The sequence below is a fragment of the Phocoena sinus genome, chromosome 6 (assembly GCF_008692025.1).
Source record: "Phocoena sinus isolate mPhoSin1 chromosome 6, mPhoSin1.pri, whole genome shotgun sequence".
Classification (NCBI taxonomy): domain Eukaryota; kingdom Metazoa; phylum Chordata; class Mammalia; order Artiodactyla; family Phocoenidae; genus Phocoena; species Phocoena sinus.
In genome coordinates, this window is record NC_045768.1 from 49,053 (window position 1) to 75,947 (window position 26,895).

Below are 26,895 nucleotides of genomic sequence, written 5' to 3' on the forward strand. Positions count from 1 at the left end.
GGTGGGAGAGCCAACTTCAGGACACTGGTCCACAAGAGACCTCCCAGCTCCACATAATATCAAACAGCGAAAATCTCCGAGAGATCTCCATCTCAACACCAGCACCCAGCTTCACTCAACGACCAGCAAGCTACACTGCTGGACACCCTATGCCAAACAACTAGCAAGACAGGAACACAACCCCACCCATTAGCAGAGAGGCTGCCTAAAATCATAATAAGTCTACAAACACCCCCGAAACACACCACCAGACGTGGACCTGCCCACCAGAAAGACAAGATCCAGCCTCATCCACCAAAACACAGGCACTAGTCCCCTCCACCAGGAAGCCTACACAACCCACTGAACCAACCTTAGCCACTGGGGACAGACACCAAAAACAACGGGAACTATGAACCTGCAGGCTGCAAAAAGGAGACCCCAAACACAGTAAGATAAGCAAAATGAGAAGACAGAAAATCACACAGCAGATGAAGGAGCAAGATAAAAACCCACCCGACCTAACAAATGAAGAGGAAATAGGCAGTCTACCTGAAAAAGTATTCAGAATAATGATAGTAAAGATGACCCAAAATCTTGGAAATAGAATAGAGAAAATGCCAGAAACATTTAACAAGGACCTAGCAGAACTAAAGATGAAACAAGCAACGATGAACAACACAATAAATGAAATGAAAAATACTCTAGATGGGATCAATAGCAGAAGAACTGAGGCAGAAGAACGGATAAGTGACCTGGAAGATAAAATAGTGGAAATAACTACTGCAGAGCAGAATAAAGAAAACAGAATGAAAAGAACTGAGGACAGTCTCAGAGACTTCTGGGACAACATTAAACGCACCAACATTCGAATTATGGGGGTTCCAGAAGAAGAAGAGAAAAAGAAAGGGACTGAGAAAATATTTGAAGAGATTATAGTTGAAAACTTCCCTAATATGGGAAAGGAAATAGTTAATCAAGTCCAGGAAGCACAGAGAGTCCCATACAGGATAAATCCAAGGAGAAATACGCCAAGACACATATTAATCAAACTGTCAAAAGTTAAATACAAAGAAAACATATTAAAAGCAGCAAGGGAAAAACAACAAGTAACACACAAGGGAATCCCCCATAAGGTTAACAGCTGATCTTTCAGCAGAAACTCTGCAAGCCAGAAGGGCCTGGCAGGACATATTTAAAGTGATGAAGGAGAAAAACCTGCAACCAAGATTACTCTACCCAGCAAGGATCTCATTCAGATTTGATTAAAACCTTTACAGACAAGCAAAAGCTGAGAGAGTTCAGCACCACCAAACCAGCTTTACAACAAATGCTAAAGGAACTTCTCTAGGCAAGAGACACAAGAGAAGGAAAAGACCTACAATAATGAACCCAAAACAACTAAGAAAATGTGAATAGGAACATACATATCAATAATTACCTTAAATGTAAATGGACTAAATGATTGGCTGAATGGATACAAAAACAAGACCCATATATATGCTGTCTACAAGAGACCCACTTCAGACCTAGAGACACATACAGATTGAAAGTAAGGGGATGGAAAAAGATATTCCATGCAAATGGAAACCAAAAGAAAGCTGGCGTAGCAATTCTCATATCAGACAAAATAGACTTTAAAATAAAGACTATTACAAGAGACAAAGAAGGACACTACATAATGATCAAGGGATCGATCCAAGAAGAAGATATAACAATTGTAAATATTTATGCACCCAACATAGGAGCACCTCAATACATAAGGCAAATACTAACAGCCATAAAAGGGGAAATTGACAGTAACACATTCATAGCAGGGGACTTTAACACCCCACTTTCACCAATGGACACATCATCCAAAATGAAAATAAATAAGGAAACACAAACTTTAAATGATACATTAAACAAGATGGACTTAATTGATATTTATAGGACATTCCATCCAAAAACAACAGAATACACATTTTTCTCAAGTGCTCATGGAACATTCTCCAGGATAGATCATATCTTGGATCACAAATCAAGGCTTGGTAAATTTACGAAAATTGAAATTGTATCAAGTATCTTTTCCGACCACAATGCTATGAGACTAGATATCAATTACAGGAAAAGATCTGTAAAAAATACAAACACATGGAGGCTAAACAATACACTACTTAATAACGAAGTGATCACTGAAGAAATCAAAGAGAAAATCAAAAAATACCTAGAAACAAATGACAATGGAGACATGACGACCCAAAACCTATGGGATGCAGCAAAAGCAGTTCTAAGAGGGAAGTTTATAGCAATACAATCCTACCTTAAGAAACAGGAAACATCTCGAATAAACAACCTAACCTTGCACCTAAAGCAATTAGAAAAGGAAGAACAGAAAAACCCCAAAGTTAGCAGAAGGAAAGAAATCATAAAAATCCGGTCAGAAATAAATGAAAAAGAAATGAAGGAAACGATAGCAAAGATCAATAAAACTAAAAGCTGGTTCTTTGAGAAGATAAACAAAATTGATAAATAGGGCTTCCCTGGTGGCGCAGTGGTTGAGAGTCTGCCTGCCAATGCAGGGGACACGGGTTCAAGCCCTGGTCTGGGAAGATCCCACGTGCCACGGAGCAGCTGGGCCCGTGAGCTACAAATACTGAGCTCTGCGCGTCTGGAGCCTGTGCTCCGCAGCAAGAGAGGCCGCGACAGTGAGAGGCCCGCGCACCGCGATGAAGAGTGGCCCCCGCTTGCCACAACTAGAGAAAGCCCTCGCACAGAAACGAAGACCCAACACAGCCAAAAATAAATAAATGAATAAATAAATTTAAAAAAAAAAAATTGATAAACCATTAGCCAGACTCATCAAGAAAAAAAGGGAGAAGACTCAAATCAATAGAATTAGAAATGAAAAAGGAGAAGTAACAACCGACACTGCAGAAATACAAAAGATCATGAGAGATTACTACAAGCAACTCTATGCCAATAAAATGGACAACCTGGAAGAAATGGAAAAGTTCTTAGAAATGCACAAGCTGCCAAGACTGAATCAGGAAGAAACAGAAAGAAAATATGAACAGACCAATCACAAGCAGTGAAATTGAAACTGTGATTAAATATCTTCCAACAAACAAAAGCCCAGGACCAGATGGCTTCATAGGCGAATTCTATCAAACATTTAGAGAAGAGCTAACACCTATCCTTCTCAAGCTCTTCCAAAATATAGCAGAGGGAGGAACACTCCCAAATTCATTCTATGAGGCCACCCTTGATTCTAAAACCAGACAAGGATGTCACAAAGAAAGAAAACTATAGGCCAATATCACTGATGAACATAGATGCAAAAATCCTCAACAAAATACTAGCAAACAGCATCCAACAGCACATTAAAAGGATCATACACCACGATCAAGTGGGGTTTATTCCAGGAATGCAAGGATTCTTCAATATACGCAAATCAATCAACGTGATACACCATATTAACAAATTGAAGGAGAAAAATCATATGATCATCTCAATAGATGCAGAGAAAGCTTTCGACAAAATTCAACACCCATTTATAATAAGAACCCTGCAGAAAGTAGGCATAGAGGGAACTTTCCTCAACATAATAAAGGCCATATATGACAGACCCACAGCCAACATCGTCCTCAATGGTGAAAAACTGAAAGCATTTCCACTAAGATCAGGAACAAGACAAGGTTGCCCACTCTCGCCACTCTTATTCAACATAGTTTTGGAAGTTTTAGCCACAGCAATCACAGAAGAAAAGGAAATAAAAGGAATCCAAATCGGAAAAGAAGAAGTAAAGCTGTCACTGTTTGCAGATGACGTGATACTATACATAGAGAATCCTAGAGATGCTACCAGAAAACTACTAGAGCTAATCAATGAATTTGGTAAAGCAGCAGGATACAAAATTAATGCACAGAAATCTCTGGCATTCCTATACACTAATGATGAAAAATCTGAAAGTGAAATCAAGAAAACACTCCCATTTACCACTGCAACAAAAAGAATAAAATATCTAGGAATAAACCTACCAAAGGAGACAAAAGACCTGTATATAGAAAATTATAAGACATTGATGAAAGAAATTAAAGATAATACAAATAGATGGAGAGATATACCACGTTCTTGGATTGGAAGAATCAACATTGTGAAAATGACTCTACTACCCAAAGCAATCTACAGATTCAATGCAATCCCTATCAAACTACCACTGGCCTTTTTCACAGAACTAGAACCAAAAATTTCACAATTTGTATGGAAACACAAAAGACCCCGAATTGCCAAAGCAATCTTGAGAACGAAAAACGGAGCTGGAGGAATCAGGCTCCCTGACTTCAGACTATACTACAAAGCTACAGTAATCAAGACAGTATGGTACTGGCACAAAAACAGAAAGATAGATCAACAGAACAGGATAGAAAGCCCAGAGATAAACCCATGCACATATGGTCACCTTATCTTTGATAAAGCAGGCAGGAATGTACAGTGGAGAAAGGACAGCCTGTTCAATAAGTGGTGCTGGGAAAACCGGACAGGTACATGTAAAAGTAATGAGATTAGATCACTCCCTAACACCATACACAAAAATAAGCTCAAAATGGATTAAAGACCTAAATGTAAGGCCAGAAACTATCAAACTCTTAGAGGAAAACATAGACAGAACACTCTATGACATAAATCACAGCAAAACCCTTTTTGACCCACCTCCTAGAGAAATGGAAATAAGAACAAAAATAAACAAATGGGACCTAATGAAACTTCAAAGCTTTTGCACAGCAAAGGAAACCATAAACAAGACCAAAAGACAACCCTCAGAATGGGAGAAAATATTTGCAAATGAAGCAACTGACAAAGGATTAATCTCCAAAATTTATAAGCAGCTCATGCAGCTCAATAACAAAAAAAAAACCCAATCCAAAAATGGGCAGAAGATCTAAATAGACATTTCTCCAAAGAAGATATACAGACTGCCAACAAACACATGAAAGAATGCTCAACATCATTAATCATTAGAGAAATGCAAATCAAAACTACAATGAGATATCATCTCACACCGGTCAGACTGGCCATCATCAAAAAAATCTAGAAACAACAAATGCTGGAGATGGTGTGGAGAAAAGGGAATACTCTTGCACTGCTGGTGGGAATGTGAATTGGTACAGCCACTATGGAGAACAGTATGGAGGTTCCTTAAAAAACTACAAATAGAACTACCATATGACCCAGCAATCCCACTACTGGGCATATACCCTGAGAAAACCATAATTCAAAAAGAATCATGTACCAAAATGTTCATTGCAGCTCTATTTACAATAGCCCGGAGATGGAAACAACCTAAGTGTCCATCACTGGATGAATGGATAAAGAAGATGTGGCACATATATACAATGGAATATTACTCAACCATAAAAAGAAACAAAATCGAGCTATTTGTAATGAGGTAGATAGACCTAGAGTCTGTCATACAGAGTGAAGTAAGTCAGAAAGAGAAAGATAAATACCGTATCCTAACACACATATATGGAATTTAAGGGAAAAAAATGTCATGAAGAACCTAGGGGTAAGACAGGAATAAAGACACAGACCTACTAGAGAATGGACTTGAGGATATGGGGAGGGGGAAGGGTAAGCTGTGACAAAGCGAGAGAGAGGCATGGACATATATACACTACCAAATGTAAGGCAGATAGCTAGTGGGAAGCAGCCGCATAGCACAGGGAGATCAGCTCGGTGCTTTGTGGCCGCCTGGAGAGGTGGGATAGGGAGGGTGGGAGGGAGGGAGACGCAAGAGGGAAGAGATATGGGAACATATGTATATGTATAACTGATTCACTTTGTTATAAAGCAGAAACTAACACACCATTGTAAAGCAATTATACTCTAATAAAGATGTAAAAAATAAATAAAAAATAAAATAAAAAAAATAAAGATCAGTGACATATGTCTTTGTATGCCCACATACCAAAGCAAGAAAAAATATATGTCTGTTTTAAACAGCATCAGATCTCAGCAAATTTTAAGCAAGACAACTTTTCAACCCCTGGAAATAGAGTTTAAAAATCAGTTTTCAGCTAACCTTTAGAGACACTGTCTCCTTCCACTACAAATTAACATTTGAGTCCATCTCCCATCCCTACTATTGGAAAGTGGCCAGATGCCAAAAGTATCAACTGGGACACTGCTTTGTGTATTTTAAACATTTTCCCAAATAGCTGACAAAGCGTTCTTTGACAAAATAAAGGTAAGTTACGCAAAAGCTAATTTTGACCAGGACAGTGACCTGGTATGATCCTGTTGACTTTTTCCTTCAACAGTATATAATCTCCGGTACAGGATCAGGACGCTTGTCCTTCAGAAGTGCTGCTGGGCCAAAAGAATGACCAGCTGCTGTGCCGCAGGCCGCTCGGCGTCCTGCAGATGTGCTCAAACACTCCACCGCCGTGGGGGCCCAGCACCCAAGCAATCGTGCCCACCAGCGCCCTAGCACACCCCGGCAGGATTCCACTAGAGAGCAGGGCCGGGCATCTGCCCACAAAGGGTGGCACTGCCTGGCCTCAGCCACAGAAGAGTCTTTCTGAGGATTAAGTTCATAAAGCACTTAGAACGGCACCTGGCTCATAGAAACGTTGCCGAAGTGCGAACGTGCCATCGTTATCGTGCGATGGCCCCGCGCACACCCACCTGCATGCCGACGATGGCGTAGATGAAGAACAGCATGGCGATGAGCAGGCACACGTAGGGCAGCGCCTGCAGAGACACGGGAGGGCAGGTCAGCTCCAGGAGGGAGGGAGGCCTGCCCCCTGACCTGAGCCTCATCTGCAGAGCGGATGGTGGCTGGGTCTCTGGGGCCACACTGGCCTCAGCTGACTGCAGACCCACCCCACTGACCACCAAGCTACCGTCAACTCCTTCATCTACAAATCAAGCCATAAAAGCTGCCTCAGCCCTTGGTGAGCATAAACAGGATACTCTCCGTAAACCTGAAAGCGTCCTTACAAACCATCACAGGACAACGGGGGCCACGGGAGGTGTGGGCCCCTGCCCCGGCCTTCCCGAGGAGGGCGCTCGGGTGGTGGCGGCAGAAGCCCCCTAGCCTGCACGACAAGGGAGGGGTCAGGCCGCACCTGGCCATGCCCAGCCTCACCTTGAAGGACTGGACGAAGGTCCAGAGCAGAATGCGGATGGTGTAGCCTTGGCGGAGCAGCTTGATGAGTCGGGCGGCGCGGAAGAGGCGGAGGAAGCTGAGGTTGATGAAGTTGTTCTGCAGGGAAGAGAGGTTATGCTCTGACCTTCGGAGACCAGCCTCCCACAGGCACAGGGCGGCCACTCCCCACCCCACCTCCCCAAGTCACTGTGCCCCAAAGAAAAGCGGGTGAAGAGAGAGAACGGAACAAAAAGTCACCGCTTCACAGTCTAAGCAGCAATCAGCCACCAGGAAACCTTCCAAGAGTGAAGCTTGTCTTTGCAAACCGCTTCTCATGCAGCAAATCAGAGAAACGCCCTCCACAGGGAGGGGCAGAGGGACGTCCCATGAAGCAGCCCCCCGCTGCCAGGTGGAAGGGGAGGGTGCCTGAAGCCAGGCCTCCAACACTGACGGCCTCTCACAGGGCACGGCCCAGCCGCCCAGGGGCAGGGCTACCACACAGCCAGCAAGGCCCTGGCCTGCCTGGGGCCCGGCCGAGAGGCAGGCCCTTCCTCCGGGCCTGGGCAGGTGCCCGCATGCAGGTCACCGCAGGAGGCGTAGGTGGTGTCGGTCCTGCTGCCCACGCCAGGGAAGACACCTCTGCAGCCCACTACCCGGTGTCTGCCCCAGAGAGCCCAAGCCATCTCGCGCGGCCCCCTCATCCAAAGGGTCGAAGTCAGGCACAAACGAACCCAACTGTCTCTGGACTGCACGGATGACCCGGGAGCGAGGCTTCCACCTTGGCCCAGGGGCGCCTGAATTCCTGGCCATCCCTTTCGGGGGCACGGCCCTGCTCGGCATCCGTGAGTAGGCAGGGGTGCTCGCGGGCCCGGGCGGCTTCCTGCCCTGTCTGCTTGGAGACCAGGTGCCCACGCGCAGCTGAGGTCAGCTTCCCCGAACTTGGCTGCTTTGAAATATGCAAGCAGCTCAGGCTAGACACGTTGTGCTGCCAGATGCAGTGGCCAAATAGAGAAAAGAGCCCAGGTGCAGCGGCAGAGCTCACGCAGGAGGCGGCGGGGCCTGGGCAGAGCCGCGTCCTCCCTCCAGGGCTGCTCATCTGGCCTCGGCTGGGACGAGGCATGGGTGGAGAGACGGGCCTCACTCTGCCCCTCCACTGCCTGTCTCAGGGCCTGGCTTCTTTGCTTCCCACCAGGGACTCTGGACTGTCTCTGCTGGCGAGGGGCTTACAGCTACCCTGGGGGATGGCTCCCGGGTTTTGGACAGTGCCACAGGGAGAGGGGGCAGTTGGCAGGCACGAGGAGGGCCGGCTGTGGCCCAGATCAGCACGCAGGCAGAAGTGGACCTTGGGGTGTGACCCTGGAGGGTGTACTCGTTTCCCTGCAGCTCCCTCACCGGCTCGCGCTGGGGCAAGAGAACCTCAGGGCAGATGAGACATATCCACACTCTCTGAGCCCCGTGGGCCTGAGGACTCTCAGGTGAGCCAGTCGCCTCAAGAGGACGGGCACAGGGATGCAAGGGGGGACTGCCTACGGTGCCAGGGGACCCTTTGTACAAGACAGTAAAGCACAGAAAGGGGGGAGCTGCCACCTCAGGGGTGTCTGCTTTCAAACCATCTGCGCAGGTGGGTCTGGAGGGGCCGAGACCAAAGCAGTTTGCTCAGACGGTTGGGACAGACAAGATTTCCTGAAAATACTGGGGGGAAATATAAGCTTCTGGGTAAGAAGGAAGAGACGGAGGCCACAGCGGGCAGCGGAAGGCGCTGTTCGTTCCAGTTACTGGATGCGTGAATGCAGCCCCTTCCTACTTTCTGTCGAGACCCAGGTTCCACCCCTCCTCCCCAGCTTCTCTCTCGGGGCTCCACGGGCACGTAGGAGAGGGTGCAGGTGCCAACAGACAGACAGCCCTAGAAAGCCGTGAGGGCAGAGGTGACAGCGGCCCCAGATGCCGCAAGCACAGTGTGACAGGCTGAGTGCACCATGGCTGCACCCGTGTGCGAGCCGCCAGACGCCACCATGCAGACTGCATGCGGGACAGCAGGGGCAGCAAGCACACAGCGGCCTCCCCCTGGCTGCGCACCGTCACCCCTGGCCTCAGCCAACCCCCTGGAGGTGGATGCAACATGCCCCGACCCCCCGAGTCCATGGTTTCTGCTGTACCCACGAGCAACCCCACCTACTTCCAAGCCAGGCCCCTCCTTATGGCCCCTGCCTCTGAGCCAGGAAAGGTCAGCTTCACAGCCCTCAACACAGAGCTGATTTACGCTGAGGAGACACTGGTCCCTAGCTCCACTGAGCGCCAGCTTCCACCTCTACACGATGGAGGTGTTAGGACATCATGCCCGGAGGCGAGGAATCCCTGAGAAAAGGAACTTACGGTGCACTGAGCACTGAAACGCCGCCAGAGGCAAACGGAGCCCAGGCCGAGGCCCGCGTCTCCTACATCCAAGCGCATCACTGCCTCTGGTCAGAGTCACAGCACAATGAGGTGCCCCCCCACACACTGTGCACGTGTCGGGGACCACACACGTGCCAGGGATTCGGTGCAGCAGAGCATGGGACAAGCTGCTCTCCTACTCAGCTTCGTTCTCAAGGGGACCGATGATGGGAGAGAGACAGAGAGAAAGGAGAGGAAGCCTGTGGAGAAAGCCCACACACGCACAGTACCCTGGACGTTGACATGAAGGCAGAGGAGGGCACAGAGCGGGTGGACAGGAAGGGCTGAGCAGAGGCCTGGTGCCACGAGCAGAGCCTGTGCGAAAGATGTAGCCTGGTATTTCGGCAGCATCAAACAGCCTTTTCTCAAACCTCAAGCTTTTCTGCTCCGATTGTGAAACCCTTTATCACAAGCATTCACTTTCTGTAGCAGGAATCTCAGAATCTGCTACTTTGCACGAACTTGCAGTCATGGCCTCAGCTCACTCTGCTCCCAGCATCTTCTCTCTCCCCTCACCCGGAAGGAGGCTCCGTCCACACCTCCTGCACGGGCTCCACACAAGCTCGCTGACCAGGGCACACAAGAATCAGCGACGCTGGATGAGGGCCCAGCCCTCTGCTCCCTCCTGGGGCAGTGCCCCTCTTTCTACTCAGGTCAACCCCCCAGCCTGGTGCCCCCAGCCAGGCCCCCACGGAAGATACGTCCAGGAAGGACCCTACAGGAGACCTTGTCAGAGGCCACTGGGCAGAGCCGAGTCCACTCGGTCTGCCAGTGGAGACAGAGCAGAAGGGACATGACTGTGCAGCAGAAACCACGGACTTTTCGGGGATCAGGTCCAAACTCACATCCTGCAAAACCTCCCCAATTCTGAGCCAGTCTCATCACTTACCTGCCTTTCACTCAGAAGCCCCTACCTCCTCTCTCAGTCCAAGGCCAGTTCCTGTGATCAGGTGGTCCCTGGGGGGCCCTCATAAGCCCCGGCTGGACCCCAGGAGCCGGGACAGTGCGTGAGAGGCCAGAGGGGCGGGTGCAGCTGGGCTCTGAGCACAGAAGGGCAGTGGCGAGGGGTGGCAGGAAGCAGAAGGGAGGAGGACCGGAGCAAGCAAAGCGAGGAGTTTTAAGAACTATTTAAAGTCATGAAACCAACCGTCTCCTATATGTGATGTTTTCATGGATGGATATTTGCGTATTGTTTACAAATTGGGATGTTTGAGCGGCAGGCGCACAACATACAGACGGAGGCATGGTTTCCGCGTTGTATGTTGGTTGCGTGACGTGAGTCAGCAGGTAGGTGAGGGCAAATCAAGAACAGAAACAAAACAAGAGAAAATGAGTCACCAACACAAGCAAAACTCAAACTCTGAACACTTCACTGGAAATTTTTAGGATTTTGGTAAACTTTGCATAAAATGTACCGAATCAAAACACATTTTTGAAATCTGTAGGTTATGCAGACAGGGGCATCATTTGCATTTCTGTTTGCAATGCAAATCCAAAGATGACTCACAGACACTTACTTTTTTATTTCCAGGCAAAGAAATCAATGTCAGTTTTATGCTTGCTTAGAGTGCGTTCTCTACATGACCCTGGTTAAGACTGTTGCTCTATGGTGATTTTTAAGTCGGGGGTGGGAACTGACACTCATATTTTTGCCTAAGGAAAAAAAAGTGCATCCACAAAGTAACACATGAAGTGACTACAATGGAGAAAGAAAAAAAGACACCGAAATCCACAAGACAGCTTCCTTTCACCTTTCCTCCTCCAGGCAGGACAGGGTGAAGACCGCCCTCTGAAATCACTAGTGGCCGGGGCAGCTGAGCTTTCAGACCAAGCAGCTTCTCAGCCCTCCCGCCAGCCCTGCTGGGCGTCCAGGATTGGTGGTGGCTACCCTGGAGGTCTTGCTGGGATTAAGTTCTCGAACATCTGCAAGCCGCCCTCCCTCGAGTTTCCAGCAGCTGAGGGGCCTCTCTGTGGGGAGGTGCCCCTGGGAGACAGCGCCTCTGCGACATCAGCCGGGCACCCCTGCCTGCCCCACCTGTGGGTGCCCTCCCAGCTGCCACCCCCCTGCCAAGGGGGCACACACACGCCCAAACCCCCAGGGCTGTGTCCTTGCTGTTGGGAGCCCAGTGTCTGGATGCCTTTGTCTGGGGCATAAAGACTCCTGTGCCCAAGGAGGCGGAGCGCCTAGGCAGAAACCACGCTGGGGAACTACTTCTGGGTGAGAAGAGGTGCACAGTGAAGGGGCAGCGCCCGGGCAATGCTGCAAGGCCAGCAGCCGGGGGAACAAATCACCATGTTTTGTTGTTAAGATGGCAGCTTTCAGCTTTTTGCCTGGATTATTCAGATCACTGACTTTTCAAAACCATGAAACATCTCACGTAAACAAAAGAATACGTGCAAGTATATGTACACACACGTATTTTAAATAAAGGTAATAAAAGATCTATATATTCATCATCCAGCCTAAAAACGGAATGTCACCATTACTTTGGAAGCCCTTTGTGTCTCTCTCTTCCCCAGATGTAGTAACAATCCTTAATTCTTGTTAATAATTGCTTTTCTTCACTGTTTTACCTCAAACTCTTAAAACACGTTTATACTTGCCTGTTCTTAACTCTGTGACGGGATTAGACTGTACGTGGCCCTCTTGGGCTCAGGCAAACCTGTGCTCTGACTCTGAGCAAACACCGCTTTGGGGAAGCATCCTCTCGATAGGGTGCCATTCACTGTGTCAATAAACCACTTCTGCCGCCGCTGCTGCGAACAACGCTGCCGTGAACATCCGTGTGAAAACGTCTCCAGGTTCCTCTGCCAGGCACCATGGGCAGGCACACACGCCCGCCCCTCCAGCGAGGCCGAGCTAACCGACACCCAGCAGCAGTGTCCACATCCTCGCCTACAGCCGGCAACCTCAGGGTTTCTGTTTGACAAACGCTGGGTGTGGAATGGCATCTCAGTGCCGTTTCACTTTGTACTTCTTTGATTACAAGTAAGGTTGAGTATCTTTCTGTGGCCGCTTGTGTTTTCTATTTTGGAAGATGCCCCACCGTACCTTCTGCTCCCAGAAGAGCCTTGCACGTTCTGGACGCTAACCTCCACCGCGAGCCTGGAAGGCCTCCGCCCTCCAGCCTTTTGCTCACTACGTGCTGGCCTCACGCTCTTTTCCCCCATGGATCTCATCCCATCTCATCTTACAGGCTCACGATTCCTAGCCGTACGTCACTGGCCTGAGTCTCCTCCGGCTGCCCGCTGGACGACTCCTGGGAGGACAGCAGGACTGAACCCCAACATGGACAAAGGGCAGCCGGACCGTCCTCGGCAAACCTGTTCCTCACAATTCCCTCCCTTTTCAGTGAATGACAATCCACTTCTCCAAGCGCACAGACAGCAAAGTATGATGCCATCCTTGCCTCATCTTTCACACCCACGTCCGACCCATCTGCAGCTCTACCTGGAAATTACACCCAGAACTTGACAATGTCTGACCGCATCCCAGCCCCCAGCTCCTCTCCTGGCTCACAGCAGTAACGCTCGGCCGCACACACATCCTCCAAGGCCCACTACCCAGTTGTTAGCACTTACATCTTTGTTTCTGAGAGCTTTCCCAGTCCAGGACACAATACCCAGGCCCTAACATTAATGAAGGGTGAACTGCTGAAAAAATAATTCTCTGGCCCCCTCCCCCCAGCAGCCTTCAACCCGCGGCAGACAGCGGCTGCTGGGAGAGCCCCAGGGTAGTAACGGTAGCTGACTTGATAGCGCCTTTCCGGGCTGCCTGCCTCTCTGCTGGCTTCCAGGTCAACGACGTGCACCACATTCTTGTCTCAGGGTCTGTTTCTGGGGGAACCCGGCTAAGACAGCCCTGACTGGTCTCACTGCCTCTGCCTGTGCCCTGCACAATATTCTCAACAAAGCTGCCAGGGCTGTGCTCTTAAACGCCAGGTCGTGTCACTCCTCTCCACAAAACCCTCCAAATCCTCCCATCTCACTCAAAAGAAAAGCCAAGGTTTACCGACTGCAAGGTCTTCACTGTGCAGCCACAGCGCCCACCCTTTCTTCACCCCTGGCAGGGTCTCTGCACTCGCTGCCCCCCAGCTGTCACCTGCTCGGGTTCCTTGCGAGCCCAGACTTCCTGACCTGGGGTCATCGTCTCAGTGTCTCACACCCCCTCTGCTTTGCCTTCTCCCTGGTCACTGTCTGACACCATGTGTCTTTCCCATTAGAATGAGCGGGGATTTTCATCTTTTGTCCCAGCACTTAGAAGAGTGCTTAGCACATGACAGGCACTGCATAAATATTTTAACGTGTATACATGAAGGAATGTGACGCAAATATCCTTCCCCTGTCCATGGACTGGCCTTTCTCCTTTTGATACATACACAGAAATTTTATATTATACAATTTTTTTTCCAGTTATGGCTGGTGCTTTATATATATATTTTGCTTAACAAATCAGTCCTTATCTCAAGGTCTTAAAAATAATCTCTTGTATTTTCTTCTAAGAGCTTTAAAGTTTCTGTCTCTTATATTTAAGTCTTTTCCTCCATTTGCAGTATTTTTGTGACTGGTGCAAGCCAAGACCCAATTCCTCTTTCTCCTGTACTGATCATTAGTTACGCCCACAGATGGTCACACACCGAGTTTCCACACGCAAGTGGGCTTGATTCCAGGCTCTTGGGCTACTCCACACAGTCTAAACTGCTACAGCTTTGCAGGAAGTCGCCTCCCTGGCATGGCACCCCAGGAGCACCTTCTTACTATTAGGTATCTTGGCTATTTGGGAGCCTTTGCTCTTCCTTATAAATTTTAGAAGCAGCTTGTCAAATTCCAAAACAAAGAGACAAACAAACAAAAAGAAAAACAAAATCATTGGTGTTTTTATTGAAATTGCATTGAATCTACAGATCAGTTGGGAGGAACTGTCATCTCTATGGCACTGACACTACTTATTAATTAACATAATGTATAACTCCATCTATTCAAGTCTCGTTTAGCATCTTCCAATAAAGCTTAGTAATTTTCCACAAAGAGGTCCTGCACACGTACCTTGTTAGGTCTATTGTCAGGACTGCTGGCGCCGTAATGAAACGCAGCAAACTTACTTGAGCAATCTCACATTTAATCCATTTTAGATTACTCTGGATTTCATCCACAGACGGCTCGTCTTCATGGGCCATGTGCCACCAGCCCAGCAACAGCCCAGTGCACCGTGGAAGTGCTACATCCGGGGCCACACCTGGGCAAGCCTAGAGGGCACCGTCACACGACGGCTGGCCTGGCCCCCACACCGCTCACCTCTGCGGCACCACTGTCTCTTCCTCAGCTCACCCCTCCCCAGCACATCATGGGATGATCACTAAATGTCGAGAAAAGCTCCAACCTGGTTATGGAGGGACTGGCTTAATGCATTGGTGCAGGCCTCACCAGAGCCCCAGGCAGCGGCGGCCTGACAGACAGCGGTGAGGCAGAGCTCTGGCGATGTGCCCGATCCGCCACAGCGCGTGTGCGTGTGTGTGTGCGTGTGTGTGTGTGTGTGTGTGCGCGCGTGAAGTTGCTGGTGTTAAGGACCACAGGGTCCTAGGCAAAGGCTACAGCTTGGTCAGGCCTCTGGAGGGAACAAAGTTTGTGGCAGAGGCCACCTCTGGACGTGGGAATGGGCACCATGTGCAGGTCTAGGCATCACATGTTAACATCCACCCCGGACACCTACAGCCGTAGGGACACGAAAACCCCATGCGCCTTAGGCTGTGTGGACAACAGATGTCAGCAAGCCTCTGTCTTCCCAGCCCCCGCTCACACGGCAGACCCACAAAGGCAGTGACTGTGACGGCGGGGATGAAGGCTCCGCCTGGCAAGGCTGATCCAGCCACGGCCACTACTGAACACCAGCGCGCAGTGAGCAGACACCACCTTTAGGCCTCTACAGGGAACCACGTCTGGAGCTGTCACTCAGCCACTTGGTGGTAAGTCGCCTACCTGAGAACCTTTCACCCAGAGGCAACAGTGATTTGTCTCAACGAGGATCACTTATATCTTGGGTGCGGGCCTGCCTCTGCTGATGCCCTAGTGTCAGAGATTTACCAACAGGGGATGCCACATGCCATCAACTCAGAGCAAGCGGAGGGCGGGCAAAGGAGCAGGAGACCCAGGACCCACCGGCGTGTCACATTCCACATCACTCAGGAGGTGTCGCTCTGATAAAATGCTGAGATGGCCTCTTACAGGCACAGAAAAGAGCTGGCCTGATGGGGCACCTCAGGGGGTTCAGGGTGCTGCACTTCAGGATGAACTGATGGCCAACAGACATACTGGGTGTCTGACCTGTAAACCGCATGGATCCAGGAAGCAAGGGGCCAAAGCAGAGGTGGCCCCTGTCACCATGACTCCAGCAGCCCACTGGGACTTTGTGTCACCATCCCCACAAATTCAGGCTAGGTGCATCTCGGGGTCCTGACTCAAAGGGGCGGGAGACCACTTCCACTGTGGGACACAGGAAGGCCGTGGTGGCTCCTGTCGCTCTGGGTTCCCCAGAGTTTCCACACTGGCCAGGGTGTGAAGGGCAGAGCTGCCCCTGCACAGGGGCAGGGAGAAGTCTGTCTGGAAATCAGGGGCTCCCGGGGCCTTTCTAGAGGTTCCTGGGACCAGTCTGAACTGTGCCTGGACCATCACAGCAGCCAGAGCCACACAGGGAATGGCAAGCAGGGCCCGGGCCGCACAGCACAGAGGGCTGGGTCACCTGGCGAGACCAGCAACCAGAGCAGCAGAGGGCTGGCCAGAGGTGACGGGGACCCCGGCGATGACACGAATCCCCAGCACAGCAGCAGGTGCCCTGCTCCTCCTATTAACCCTCTCCTCCCAGAAGTCGTGACCAGCACCACCCTGAAGACAGCAACGGGACCCGACATGAGGTGTGGGCAGAGCCAGGTTGAGCCAGGGCTGCGAGCAGATGCCCCCACCCAGCACGTGGCCCTTCACCCGCAGCAGCGCAGGCGGCCAGAGCTTGCTTCGCCTGCCCTCGGGGCACTCGGGTGTCTGGGAATCGACACCCCGGGCACAGCCTTTAGCCGAGGACTGGTGGGCACAGAGGTAGGAACTCTGCAGCTCTGAGGTGTGACCCACCCTGTCTCCAGAGCCCCTGGGGGATGACGCAATTCACCGGCACCTCTGGTCCTTCTCTCCCCATCCACCTCCCCAAACCTCTCTCCACGGGTTCTGCCTCAGAACACGTCCTAAGACATAACTTTTATAAGAACCTTCGCCTTGGTGTCTGTTCCTAGAGAATTCAACCTAAGAGAAATAAATGTGGTTTTTGCCATTTAATTCTAACTTACCATGTTGTGCTGAAAGAGTACCGCTTCGTGACTCGGATTCTTTCAGATTTGTTGAGACAAGTTCATGTCCTAGCCCTCAGTCAGGCTTTAGATATAATCCATGTATTTTAGTAAGAATAAGAATCTCCAGCACGTGTACACACACACACACACACACACACACACACACACACACACCACGTATATGTAAAACAAACTTAATACTTTAAAATATTCTAAATTCTTACTGGTTTTAGTTCGTATCTTTCTGGCACCAGTTGTTAGATGTGCATGTATCAGATACACACGAATTTAGGAGATCCTTATCTTCCTGGTCACTCGTTACCATGGAGCTCCCAGGCGATTCTCAGGCCCCCAGCCTGGAAGACCTCCTGGGAACCAATTTCTTATCCAAGAAAAAGCATTTGCCGAGAGGACACCCACCCTCCCCCGCCAAACTCATTCCCACACTCGCCTCTGGAGAGGAGCTTCCATCTCCAGAGCTCGTGGGGAACTCTGCTCCCCACGAGGGGGCGCTAACGCCATCAGGGCCTGGAGGCTCAGTGAGGGAACACCTCTGGAAGGAAACCACTTGGGGCCCTGCAGGGGCAGGAGATGCTACTTACCGCAATCTCTGTTACTAAAACATCAGTAATACTTCCCAACACGGTGACGAAGTCAAAGACGTTCCAGGCGTCTCTGAAATAGTTCTGGAGAGAAGGAAGCGCAGTTAGTGTGGGGCCGGTGAGGGCTCTGCCAGACAAGGAGCTGCAGGAGGTGGCCTCTCGTCAAGAAGGCGGCGAGTGGACAGACGCGCCGCCTCAGGTGGGAGTGCACGAGGCCACGCATCAGAGGGAAGGAGCCCGGCCCCACCCGCTCCCAGGAGCAGGGCGGGGGCAGAGGTGCGGGCAGCCCCCGGCAGCCCCCTCCCTGGGGCCCCTCCAGGGTCACATGTGCTGTGGGGGTTCAGGGAGTCCCCAGCTCCAAACGGTGGGCCCCCGAAGGTCCCCTGAAGAGGGGGAGCCAGCATGCAGACACCTAAAGGCCAGGAGGGGCCAAGGCACGTACCAGCACCCCGAAGGCGATGATCTTGAGCGCGCACTCCATGGAGAACATGGACGTGAACACGATGTTCAGACACTTCAACATCAGCTCGTACTCGTAGGGCGCGTCATAGAACTGCCCGGGGAAGGGGCACCGTTGGCCCCAGGCCTGGCTGCCCTGAGACACCCCACGGGGCTCACGATGACCTCCTGTCACACATGCCTGCTGCATGGGGACCCCCTCCCTGTTCCCCTCGTCTCCCAGAACCTTCTCACGATCTCAGCCCACGGACGACTGGGGGCCCAGGGTTGCACAGGCACCCTGAGCTGACCAGCACTCGGGGCGACGCCCACTCCTGCGCATACCCCAGGAGGAGGCCAACCCTCCGCCAGGCTGGAGTCGGGTTCCCGCCCCACGGGCGCCGGGATCCACCACGCAGGCCCCACGCACCTTCATCATCAGCACCACGGTGTTCAGGGCTATCATAGCCATGATGAAATACTCGAAGGGTGGCGAGACCACGAACGTCCACGTCTTGTACTGGAACGACTGTTTGTTCTGGGGCATGTACCGCGTCAGGGGTCTGGCGCTGATGGCGAAGTCGATGCAAGCCCTCTGCACAGGAAGGAAGGGGCAGGGGGAGCTGGGACCCTGCGGAGCCCCTGCACACCCCCCGCCCTCATCCAGAAGGCCTCCTCTGGCAGCCCTCCCTGCCCTGTGCTGGCCAGTGGCTCCCACACAGAGGGGAGCCCAGGGGCCCTGCCTACACTGCCCAAGGAGAGCCCGCGAGGAGATGAAGTGGGAGGGGAGTCGCCTACCTCATTCTTCTCCAGGCTGCATTCAGACATGACCTTGTCCCCCTGCTCCTGGAAGGTGATGATGATCAAGGCCACAAAGATGTTGACGAAAAAGAAGGGGAAGACCACGAAGTAGACCACATAGAAGATGGAGAGCTCCATGCGGTACCCAGGGCTCGGGCCCTGCTCCTCATAGGTGGCGTCCACCGAGTGTTTCAGCACCCTGGGCCAAGAACCAGTGCCAAGCATCAGGGGAGCCCAGGAGGATACGGCCCCGGGAAAGACGAGACCCGTGTCACAGGTGAGGCTTCTGCGGCTGAGCCCAGAGACGGTGCCATGTGCGGGCCAGGCCTGCTCCTCAGGAGGGCCATGGCTCCTGGCGGGGGCCTGTCTCGCCAGTAGGGCTTATACTCAGGGCTACTGGGGGAACCCCCTAGAGGATGCCTCAGTGTGCCTGAGGTCCTATCCCCTGGTCCAGCAGTCCTGTGCTGCTCGGCTCTCTCCCACCTCACACCAGGTAACCTGCCCACACCCAGCTTCACCTGTCGCCAGAAAGCCTTGGGCTGAGCAGGGTCACCTGGCAGAGCATCGATCCTGCCTTCTGAAGGGTGGTCTTCTCAGCCCCAAAGGAAGCCCCTGGAACCCACACATCCCTTGGACTCCCCTTAACTGCGGTGAGAGGCTAGCACAAGGAGACGCCAAGGGGCCCATCTTCCCTCCGGCTCCCAGCCACTAAACAAGAGTTTTCAGGAGGTCGCGGTGCTGTGCTCTTGGCTAATCTCCTGCTCCCCAGGCTGCCCACCCTCGAAGGGCAGGGCCACGTCTCACCCAGTAAGTACAAGAGCCCGGGGGGTGTTTGCTTAGTGACGGACGCAGAGTCTACGCTCCCCACTCTGGCTGCCCCTCTGCTCTAGCCTGACCAGCCACGGGGGCACTCACATGGGCCACCCTTCCCCCGTGGACACTGTGAACAGGGTCAGCAGGGCCCAGAGCACGTTGTCGTAGTGGAAGTCGTATTTCTTCCACTGCCGCGGCTGAGCCTCCACCTCCTCCTTCTCATAATCCAAGTACTGGCCCCTGGGAGCGGGAACACAGAGGAAGTCAGAGGTTAGAGACGAAGGGTCCAAATAAACCCCTGTGTCTGCGGTCAACTGAACTTTGAAAAGGGTCATCCATTCAGTGGAGAAAGAACCGTCTTTTCAACAGGTGGTGCTGAAAGCACTGGGTATCTACAGGTAAGAAAATGAATGTGGACTCCGCCTCACTCCATGTATACAAATTAGCTCAAAATGAATCAAAGACCTAAATGTGAGTGGGTGGGCTTGTTGCAGCCACGATTGCCCGGCCAGGGACCCGGGCCGAACAGACATCGTCAGAATGTCGGCCAAAGATCGAATGGAAATCTTTCCCTCGAGAATGGCACAGACCATCATGAGGGCTCGGTTAAAAGGAGCACAGACAGGTCAAAACCTCCTAAAGAAAAAATCTGACGCCTTAACTCTTCGATTTCGACAGATCCTTAAGAAGATAATAGAGACTAAAATGTTGATGGGTGAAGTGATGAGAGAAGCTGCCTTTTCACTTGCTGAGGCCAAGTTCACAGCAGGGGACTTCAGCACCACAGTAATCCAAAATGTAAATAAAGCCCAAGTGAAGATTAGAGCAAAGAAAGATAATGTAGCAGGCATTACTTTGCCAGTATTTGAACATTACCATGAAGGAACTGACAGTTATGAACTGACTGGTTTAGCCAGAGGAGGTGAACAGTTGGCTAAACTGAAGAGGAATTATGCCAAAGCAGTGGAACTACTGGTGGAACTAGCTTCGCTGCAGACTTCCTTTGTTACTTTGGATGAAGCTATTAAGATAACCAACAGGCGTGTAAATGCCATTGAACATGTCATCATTCCCCGGATTGAACGTACCCTTGCTTATATCATCACAGAGCTGGATGAGAGAGAGAGAGAAGAGTTCTATAGGTTAAAGAAAATACAGGAGAAGAAAAAGATTCTCAAGGAAAAGTCTGAGAAGGACTTGGAACAACGGAAGGCAGCTGGAGAGGTGATGGAACCTGCTAATCTTCTGGCTGAAGAGAAGGATGAGGATCTTCTCTTTGAATAATGTTTCCTGCTCTGATTCCTTCAGAAGGCCTAACATGGCATCATTTTAATTCACGGTGTGTAGGTTTGGTATGTGTGGCTATTTAATTTTTGGCCTAAGAATTTCACCAGTTGTAAAATTCCCTGTTGTCTATTTATGGGATTACCTTTGCAGAATCATAATTCAGCAACCATTTATCACCAATGAGATTTGGAGAACCTGCCCAGAAACTTACAGAATTTATTCTGCGAAGTGTCACCCTACTCCACTTACATGTCTGTTGCAAGTGACCTGCTTACCAACATATTAAGAAATTCCCCTTAGGAAACAGCAGTGGTCTCAGGCCAACACACGTAGGCCAGCTACTGCTGGAACACCCTTTGTTCCTACCTACTTGCACACCGTTGTCTGAGATTGCTGCAGCCATCCTTGTATTAGTTACTGTGGGACTTCTCTCCTCAAACATTATGAAAACCTTCACTTATTCTTCCTTGAATGACAGGTCTGTCTTGTCTGTCATGGGAACAGTTCTGCCAGTTCAAATGTGACTATGGTAATATACAGTAAAATGATTTAAAAAAAAAAAAAAAAAAAGACCTAAATGTAAGAGCTAATACTATAAGACTCTTAGAAGAAAGCACAGGGGGGCTCAGAACAGATAAATTGGACTTCATCAAAATTGAAAGCTTTTTTCATGCTTCAAAGGACATCATCCACACACAGAATGGGACAAAATATTGAAAATCATCTGTCTGACAAGGGACTCGTATCAGGGCTATATTAAGAACAATTACAATCAGTTATAAAAAGGACGGGGCTTCCCTGGTGGCGCAGTGGTTGAGAGTCTGCCTGCCGATGCAGGGGACATGGGTTCGTGCCCCGGTCTGGGAGGATCCCACATGCCATGGAGCGGCTGGGCCCGTGAGCCATGGCCGCTGAGCCTGCGCGTCCGGAGCCTGTGCTCCGCAACGGGAGAGGCCGCAACAGTGAGAGGGCCACGTACCGCAAAAAAAAAAAAAAAAAAAAAAAAAAAAAAAAAAAAAAATGGGTAAGAGATCTGAATAGACATTTTTGCAAAGAAGACCCACAAATGGTCAATATGCACATGAAAAGAGGCTCCACGTCGTGAATCATCAGGAAACGCAAATCAGACCACAACGAGATACCACTTTATACCCACTAGCATGGCTATAATTACATTTTTAAAAAGGAAAATAACAAGTATTGGCAAGGACGTGGAGAAATCGCAACTCCCAGACACTGCTGGTGGGAACACAAAATCGTTCAGCCACTTTGGAAAACAGTCTGGCAGTTCCTGAAACTGATAGAATCATCACGTAACCCAGCAATCTCACTTCCACGTTCATACTCGAGAGAAATGAGAACACCCATCCACAGAAAAAGCTGTACACATGTTCAAAGCAGCAGCAATCACAACGGCCAAAATGTCCACCAACAGATAGCTGGCTCAGTACAATGAGGTGTAACTTAAGAAGGAATAAACATCTGGCCATTAAAGGGGACGAAGTACTGCACAGGCCACAGCAGGAGGCACCTCCACAGCACTAGTGGTAGGAGCTGGACACACAAGACCCCAGATCACAGGATTCCGTTTATGTGATGTGTCCAGGACAGCATCCACACGGCACCGCCCTCCCCCTCGCTCCTCCCTGAGGGCGCCTCTCCTATCTGCTCTGCTGGGGCCCAAGGCCTCAGGGGGGACGGGGAAGTGGCTCCAACCCCGGGGCGGCCCTCTGACCTTAGGGCCCAGCCTGGATCTTGAGGGCCGACGGGACGCCCGGCAGTGGTCACGCGGTGCTCCCTGAGGTGTGCGGGCAGCAAGGGCCCATCCTGCCGGGGAGGCGCGGCGCTGGGAACAGAGGAGCCGCCCTGCCCGGTTTACCTGCAGTCCCGCTCCAGCTCCTTGGACTCGTCGGTGCAGTAGAAAAACTTCCCCTTGAAGAGCTGCACCGCGATGACGGCAAATATGAACATGAAGAGCATGTAGACAATCAAGATGTTGAGGACGTTCTTCAGGGAGTTCACCACACAGTCAAACACAGCCTGCGGGAGGGCGGAGCCGTGAGGGGCGGAGGGGCGGGGCCCAGGCCCAGGCCCACAGCAAGGGTCTGGACCGGGACCGGCGGCCTTGTGTGGGAAGCTGCCTGCGCCATCCTCCTCCAGAAGGGTGATCCTGGACTGGACGGGGTGAGCAGGACGTGCTAGAAAAGGTGCTGCAGGCAGGGGGGCCAGACGCCGAGGGGAACCTGGTGCTGGGGCTGGGGTCAGGCCACTCTGCCAGGCCACGGGCTGGCACAGAGGGAAGGGGCAGGGCCGGGCCGAGGACCATGCCTAGCCCCTGCCTATTGGTGGGAAGTGGGATGGGGGAGTGGTGATGTGGAGGCCAGCTCAGGACAGGGACTTGGGGCATGTCCATGAACCAGAGGAGACTCCCGTCTGTTAGCACTGCCAGGGCCACCTGTCAGGGGCTCTCACTGTTCTCCAGTGAGCCTTTCCCTGCTGCCCTGGCCCCGGTTCCGGCTGGCTGTGCACAAAGGCAGATCCACGACCATCTCCCGAGACCCCATCTGGCACACTCCAGACACAAGCAGCTGCCTTGGCAGCGCAGACCCTGCCCATCCACCCCTGGAGCCTCCATCACCCCCAGAGCCGCCCCTTCACACGCGGCTCTAAGCAAACTGCCTGCTGTAACCCCCCATCGCTTAGGGTCTCCACGGCCCGCCTGTCCAAGCTGCTCCGAACGCTACTGCACACAGTCTTGGAGGATTAAGTGAGTTTAAATACAAGCTCAGCAACTATTAGATTGTAGCACAATTCTAAAGCCACACCCACACTTCCGGGAACCCCCGCCCTCCCCGCATCTCCCTGTGAGCCCACCTCCCTCTCTCCGCAGCCCCTCCCCCTGCACTACAGCTGCTGATGAAACCCGCTGTCCCATCGGGCACCCCTGGGTTGAGGAAGAGGAGCCTTACAGGACACTGCGGAGAATGAGGGTCACAGAGCCGAGAGCCCGCCCCACGCACGCGACACAGGGCCTCCCCTCAGCCCTGCTCATCTTCACCCCACGCGGGAAGCTGCAGGGGACCAGGCCAGTTACACATGTGCACCCCACAACGCACACCTACATGTGCATGTGTGCCCACACGCGCACATGAGCGCGCACACACACCCACGGCCCCGCTCCAGACTCGCACCTTGAGCTTGGGCAGCCGCTTGATGGTCTTGAGCGGCCGCAGCACACGCAGGACCCTCAGGGACTTGATGGTGTTGATGTCTTTCCCTTTGGAGCCTCTAGAAGGAGAAGCCACCCATGTAGACAGGCAGGCTGCACACCTGTACCCAGAGGACCTGGGGACAGGGCAGCCTCGGCCCTGCAGGCACCACAAGCCAGTGCATCTCCCCCTACGGGCTGCTTGCCAAGGTGTCCTCAGAGTGGACAAGGGCCGGGGCCAGTGTCCAGGGAGAGCGGAGCTTCTGGATGGGAAGAGCCCCTCCCCGCCGGGCCATGCCGTTCAGCACTCCCACCCACAGTGGGAACACCAGCTTCCTCCAGACACCATGCTGAGACCCCCAGTGGGAATAAAGCGGGGAGGCCACGCCAGGACTGCAGCCCCAGCCGGGGCTGGGCTTTGATGGAAAAGGTGTCACAGGTCAGATCTGATGGCCGTGTCCTTGGTGTGGTTTCCTGGCTTTGAAGGCTTTTGAGAGTTCGGTCTGAGGCTCCTTAATGGAAATGTGTGACCAAGCAAATGATCAGGCTCTCTTCTTGCTGCACTTACACCAATAATCAGGCCAAGTTTAACACAAACCAATGAGTTTTACTGTGATTATCTTTGGTAAAAAAGTGGGGGTATTGTAGAGAGAAAAAAATATGTTTGTCCCTTTAGAGATATTAGATTCTAATCCGAATAATTATCTTTAAGGTTTTGCTATGTACCTGTAAACTGGGCTGGATCCGGAAATCTTCCAGCTTCCTCAAATATCTGGCTATGACTTACCAAACTAACGTTTCCAATCTTCTCCCACCTCTCTGATTTGAAATCAGTCAGAACAAAGATTGTCCTGAAATCTCCTTGGAAGGGACGGCACCAGGTCCTCCTCACTACCCAGACGGCAGTAAACTTCAGGGACTTGAACCTTGGATAAACATTTCACAGCTGAAGAAGCCCCAGCATTCCCTTCTCTGGTCTGATCCCCTACACTGGTCTCTCAAGCCCTGGAGCAAAGAGGGGCAGCGGGCCACAGAGGGCCCCTGGCAGAGCCTCCTGCAGGCCAAGCCCCTGCTGGTTTCAGCAGGCTCCGTGCTGGACAGCTCCCAGGTCCCCAGCACCGTGAAGCTGGGGTGGTCTCAGTTCTGCTGCCCTGCCCCGGGCTCCGCACGGCCAGGCTGGCTGAGGCGAGGACCAGCTCCCTCCGTGCTGCCCCCCACTCACCTCACCTCACCTGCGACCCACATGTCACAGAGAAAATCCATTTCCGAGCCTCCCTCAGGGATGAGGCCACCTCCCCGCCTGCCTTTCCGCTCCCCCTCCCTCTGTGGGAACCCGGAGCCTCAGTCATCCTTCAAAACAAAACCAAAACACCCCATCTCATCCTGTACAAATGCTGGAGACCTCCGAATCAAACTGAGAGGAAGAAAAGTAGCTGACGTGGACACAGACTGCTTCGGCCCAAGACGACAGATCATGACTTTACACTTCAATCGTGAAACTCTCCTTTTCCCAATGGGGTTGGCCTTTCAGACTGCTGGATTCGCCACCAAAGATTCCGACCTATCCCGACTATCTAGCTCAGGTTTGTCTCCACTCACTAGGAGACCCCACCAGCAGCACCCATCTTTGCAAGGCATTTAGGAAGGCTCTTTATTTCAGGGGAGGAGATTCTAGTCCCACATACACTAAAAACCTGACTGACCCCTGGCTTAAATGGGTAAACGCAGCAAACGCTGTGAATAAATCCATCACTTGGTTTCAAGTAAATATGCACAAGGAGTTAGGTTAGGAGTAAATATGCACAAGATATGATCAGAAACCTCTCCATAACTCTTGAAGACATTGCAGATTCCCCTGCAAATATCCTTAGACTCTCTGGCCAAAGTTGGTCCTAATAATAGGACAGCCCCTGGCTATCTTTAACTGAGCAAGCTGTCTACGCTGTGGCCAACACCACCTACAGTACCTGGACTGGCACTTCCGGGGAGGTTGAAAATCAGTTACGTAAGATCACTGAGCCAGCTACTAGGCTCAAATGTGTGACTGCTTCATGGGGTTTTTCTTTGATTGGTTTGGGTCTTGGGGACCATGGCTCCAAAGTACACTTCAAACATTAGGAGTTATCCTGCTTATAATGCCCTTGATGTGTCTTTGTCATATTCTTTCAAAAACTTTAAATACACGTTTGTAGCTGATAACCACTAAGCAAACGGTCTCCATTCTGACTGGAATGTCAGAAAAGCAGCAAAGGAAATGACCACCATAAGGGTTATGAACCTGGAACTACGATCTGTGAATGTCACAGGGGTTAAGCAAACACATCATGACCTGTGGATCCCACAGCAAAGATCAAAGCTGCAAAACACTGCACAGCAAGAGCTAAGAGTGCTGCCAATGCCTGTGAACAAAAAATATTGCTGCCACATCAGTAAACAAAGGATGCTGCAGCCATCAAGCCACCACATGACAGCCACGGATGGTGAGCCCTGAGGGAGCTCAGGATGGAGGCAGGATGCCCCCCACCATCTAGCTGTCAGCCACCCCCCTCCCCACGGGGCACCTCAGGAGACTCAGGATGAGAAGCCCAGGACACTGGCCCAGGTAGCTGAGGTACATATCAAAGGAACGATTCAATGAGCCCAGACTCTTGCATTTCCCATACAAAGAAAAGCACTAAATCCCTTAACTTGAGATGCCTGGTTTTCTTTAGTTAACAGTCATCTTTTGATATTACGACTACCTGGGCTCTGTTGCAAAAACTCCTGTATATCCTGGCTCCCCACTGTCTCTTTGGAGCCGTCCCTCAGAGTTGTCTGAGATGCTGTGTCCCGGGCTTAAGTCCTCAGTTTTGTCCGCCAAATCAAACG

At 51.3% G+C, this 26,895-nt stretch overlaps 2 protein-coding genes across 2 annotated transcripts in view; one reads left to right on the top strand and one right to left on the bottom strand.

Annotated features, from left to right (window-relative positions):
* The window catches only part of CACNA1B (calcium voltage-gated channel subunit alpha1 B), a 196,066-nt gene that overhangs the window by 32,773 nt on the left and 136,398 nt on the right, over positions 1-26,895 (bottom strand). Inside the window, 10 exon segments of the mRNA XM_032634862.1 lie at positions 6,649-6,714; positions 7,112-7,228; positions 10,692-10,697; positions 17,481-17,564; positions 17,923-18,033; positions 18,349-18,513; positions 18,717-18,918; positions 19,635-19,772; positions 22,699-22,859; positions 24,011-24,107. Of these exon segments, the coding sequence (XP_032490753.1) occupies positions 6,649-6,714; positions 7,112-7,228; positions 10,692-10,697; positions 17,481-17,564; positions 17,923-18,033; positions 18,349-18,513; positions 18,717-18,918; positions 19,635-19,772; positions 22,699-22,859; positions 24,011-24,107 (1,147 nt within the window).
* Positions 20,011-21,375, top strand: LOC116755420 (V-type proton ATPase subunit D-like). The gene has a single exon (XM_032634861.1). It carries the CDS (start codon positions 20,073-20,075, stop codon positions 20,814-20,816), a length of 744 nt encoding a protein of 247 aa, XP_032490752.1. The 5' UTR covers positions 20,011-20,072; the 3' UTR covers positions 20,817-21,375.

Coding starts and splice junctions, on each gene's coding strand:
- LOC116755420 (XM_032634861.1), top strand. CDS start 20,073: ATGTCGGCCAAAGATCGAATGGAAATCTTTCCCTCGAGAATGGCACAG.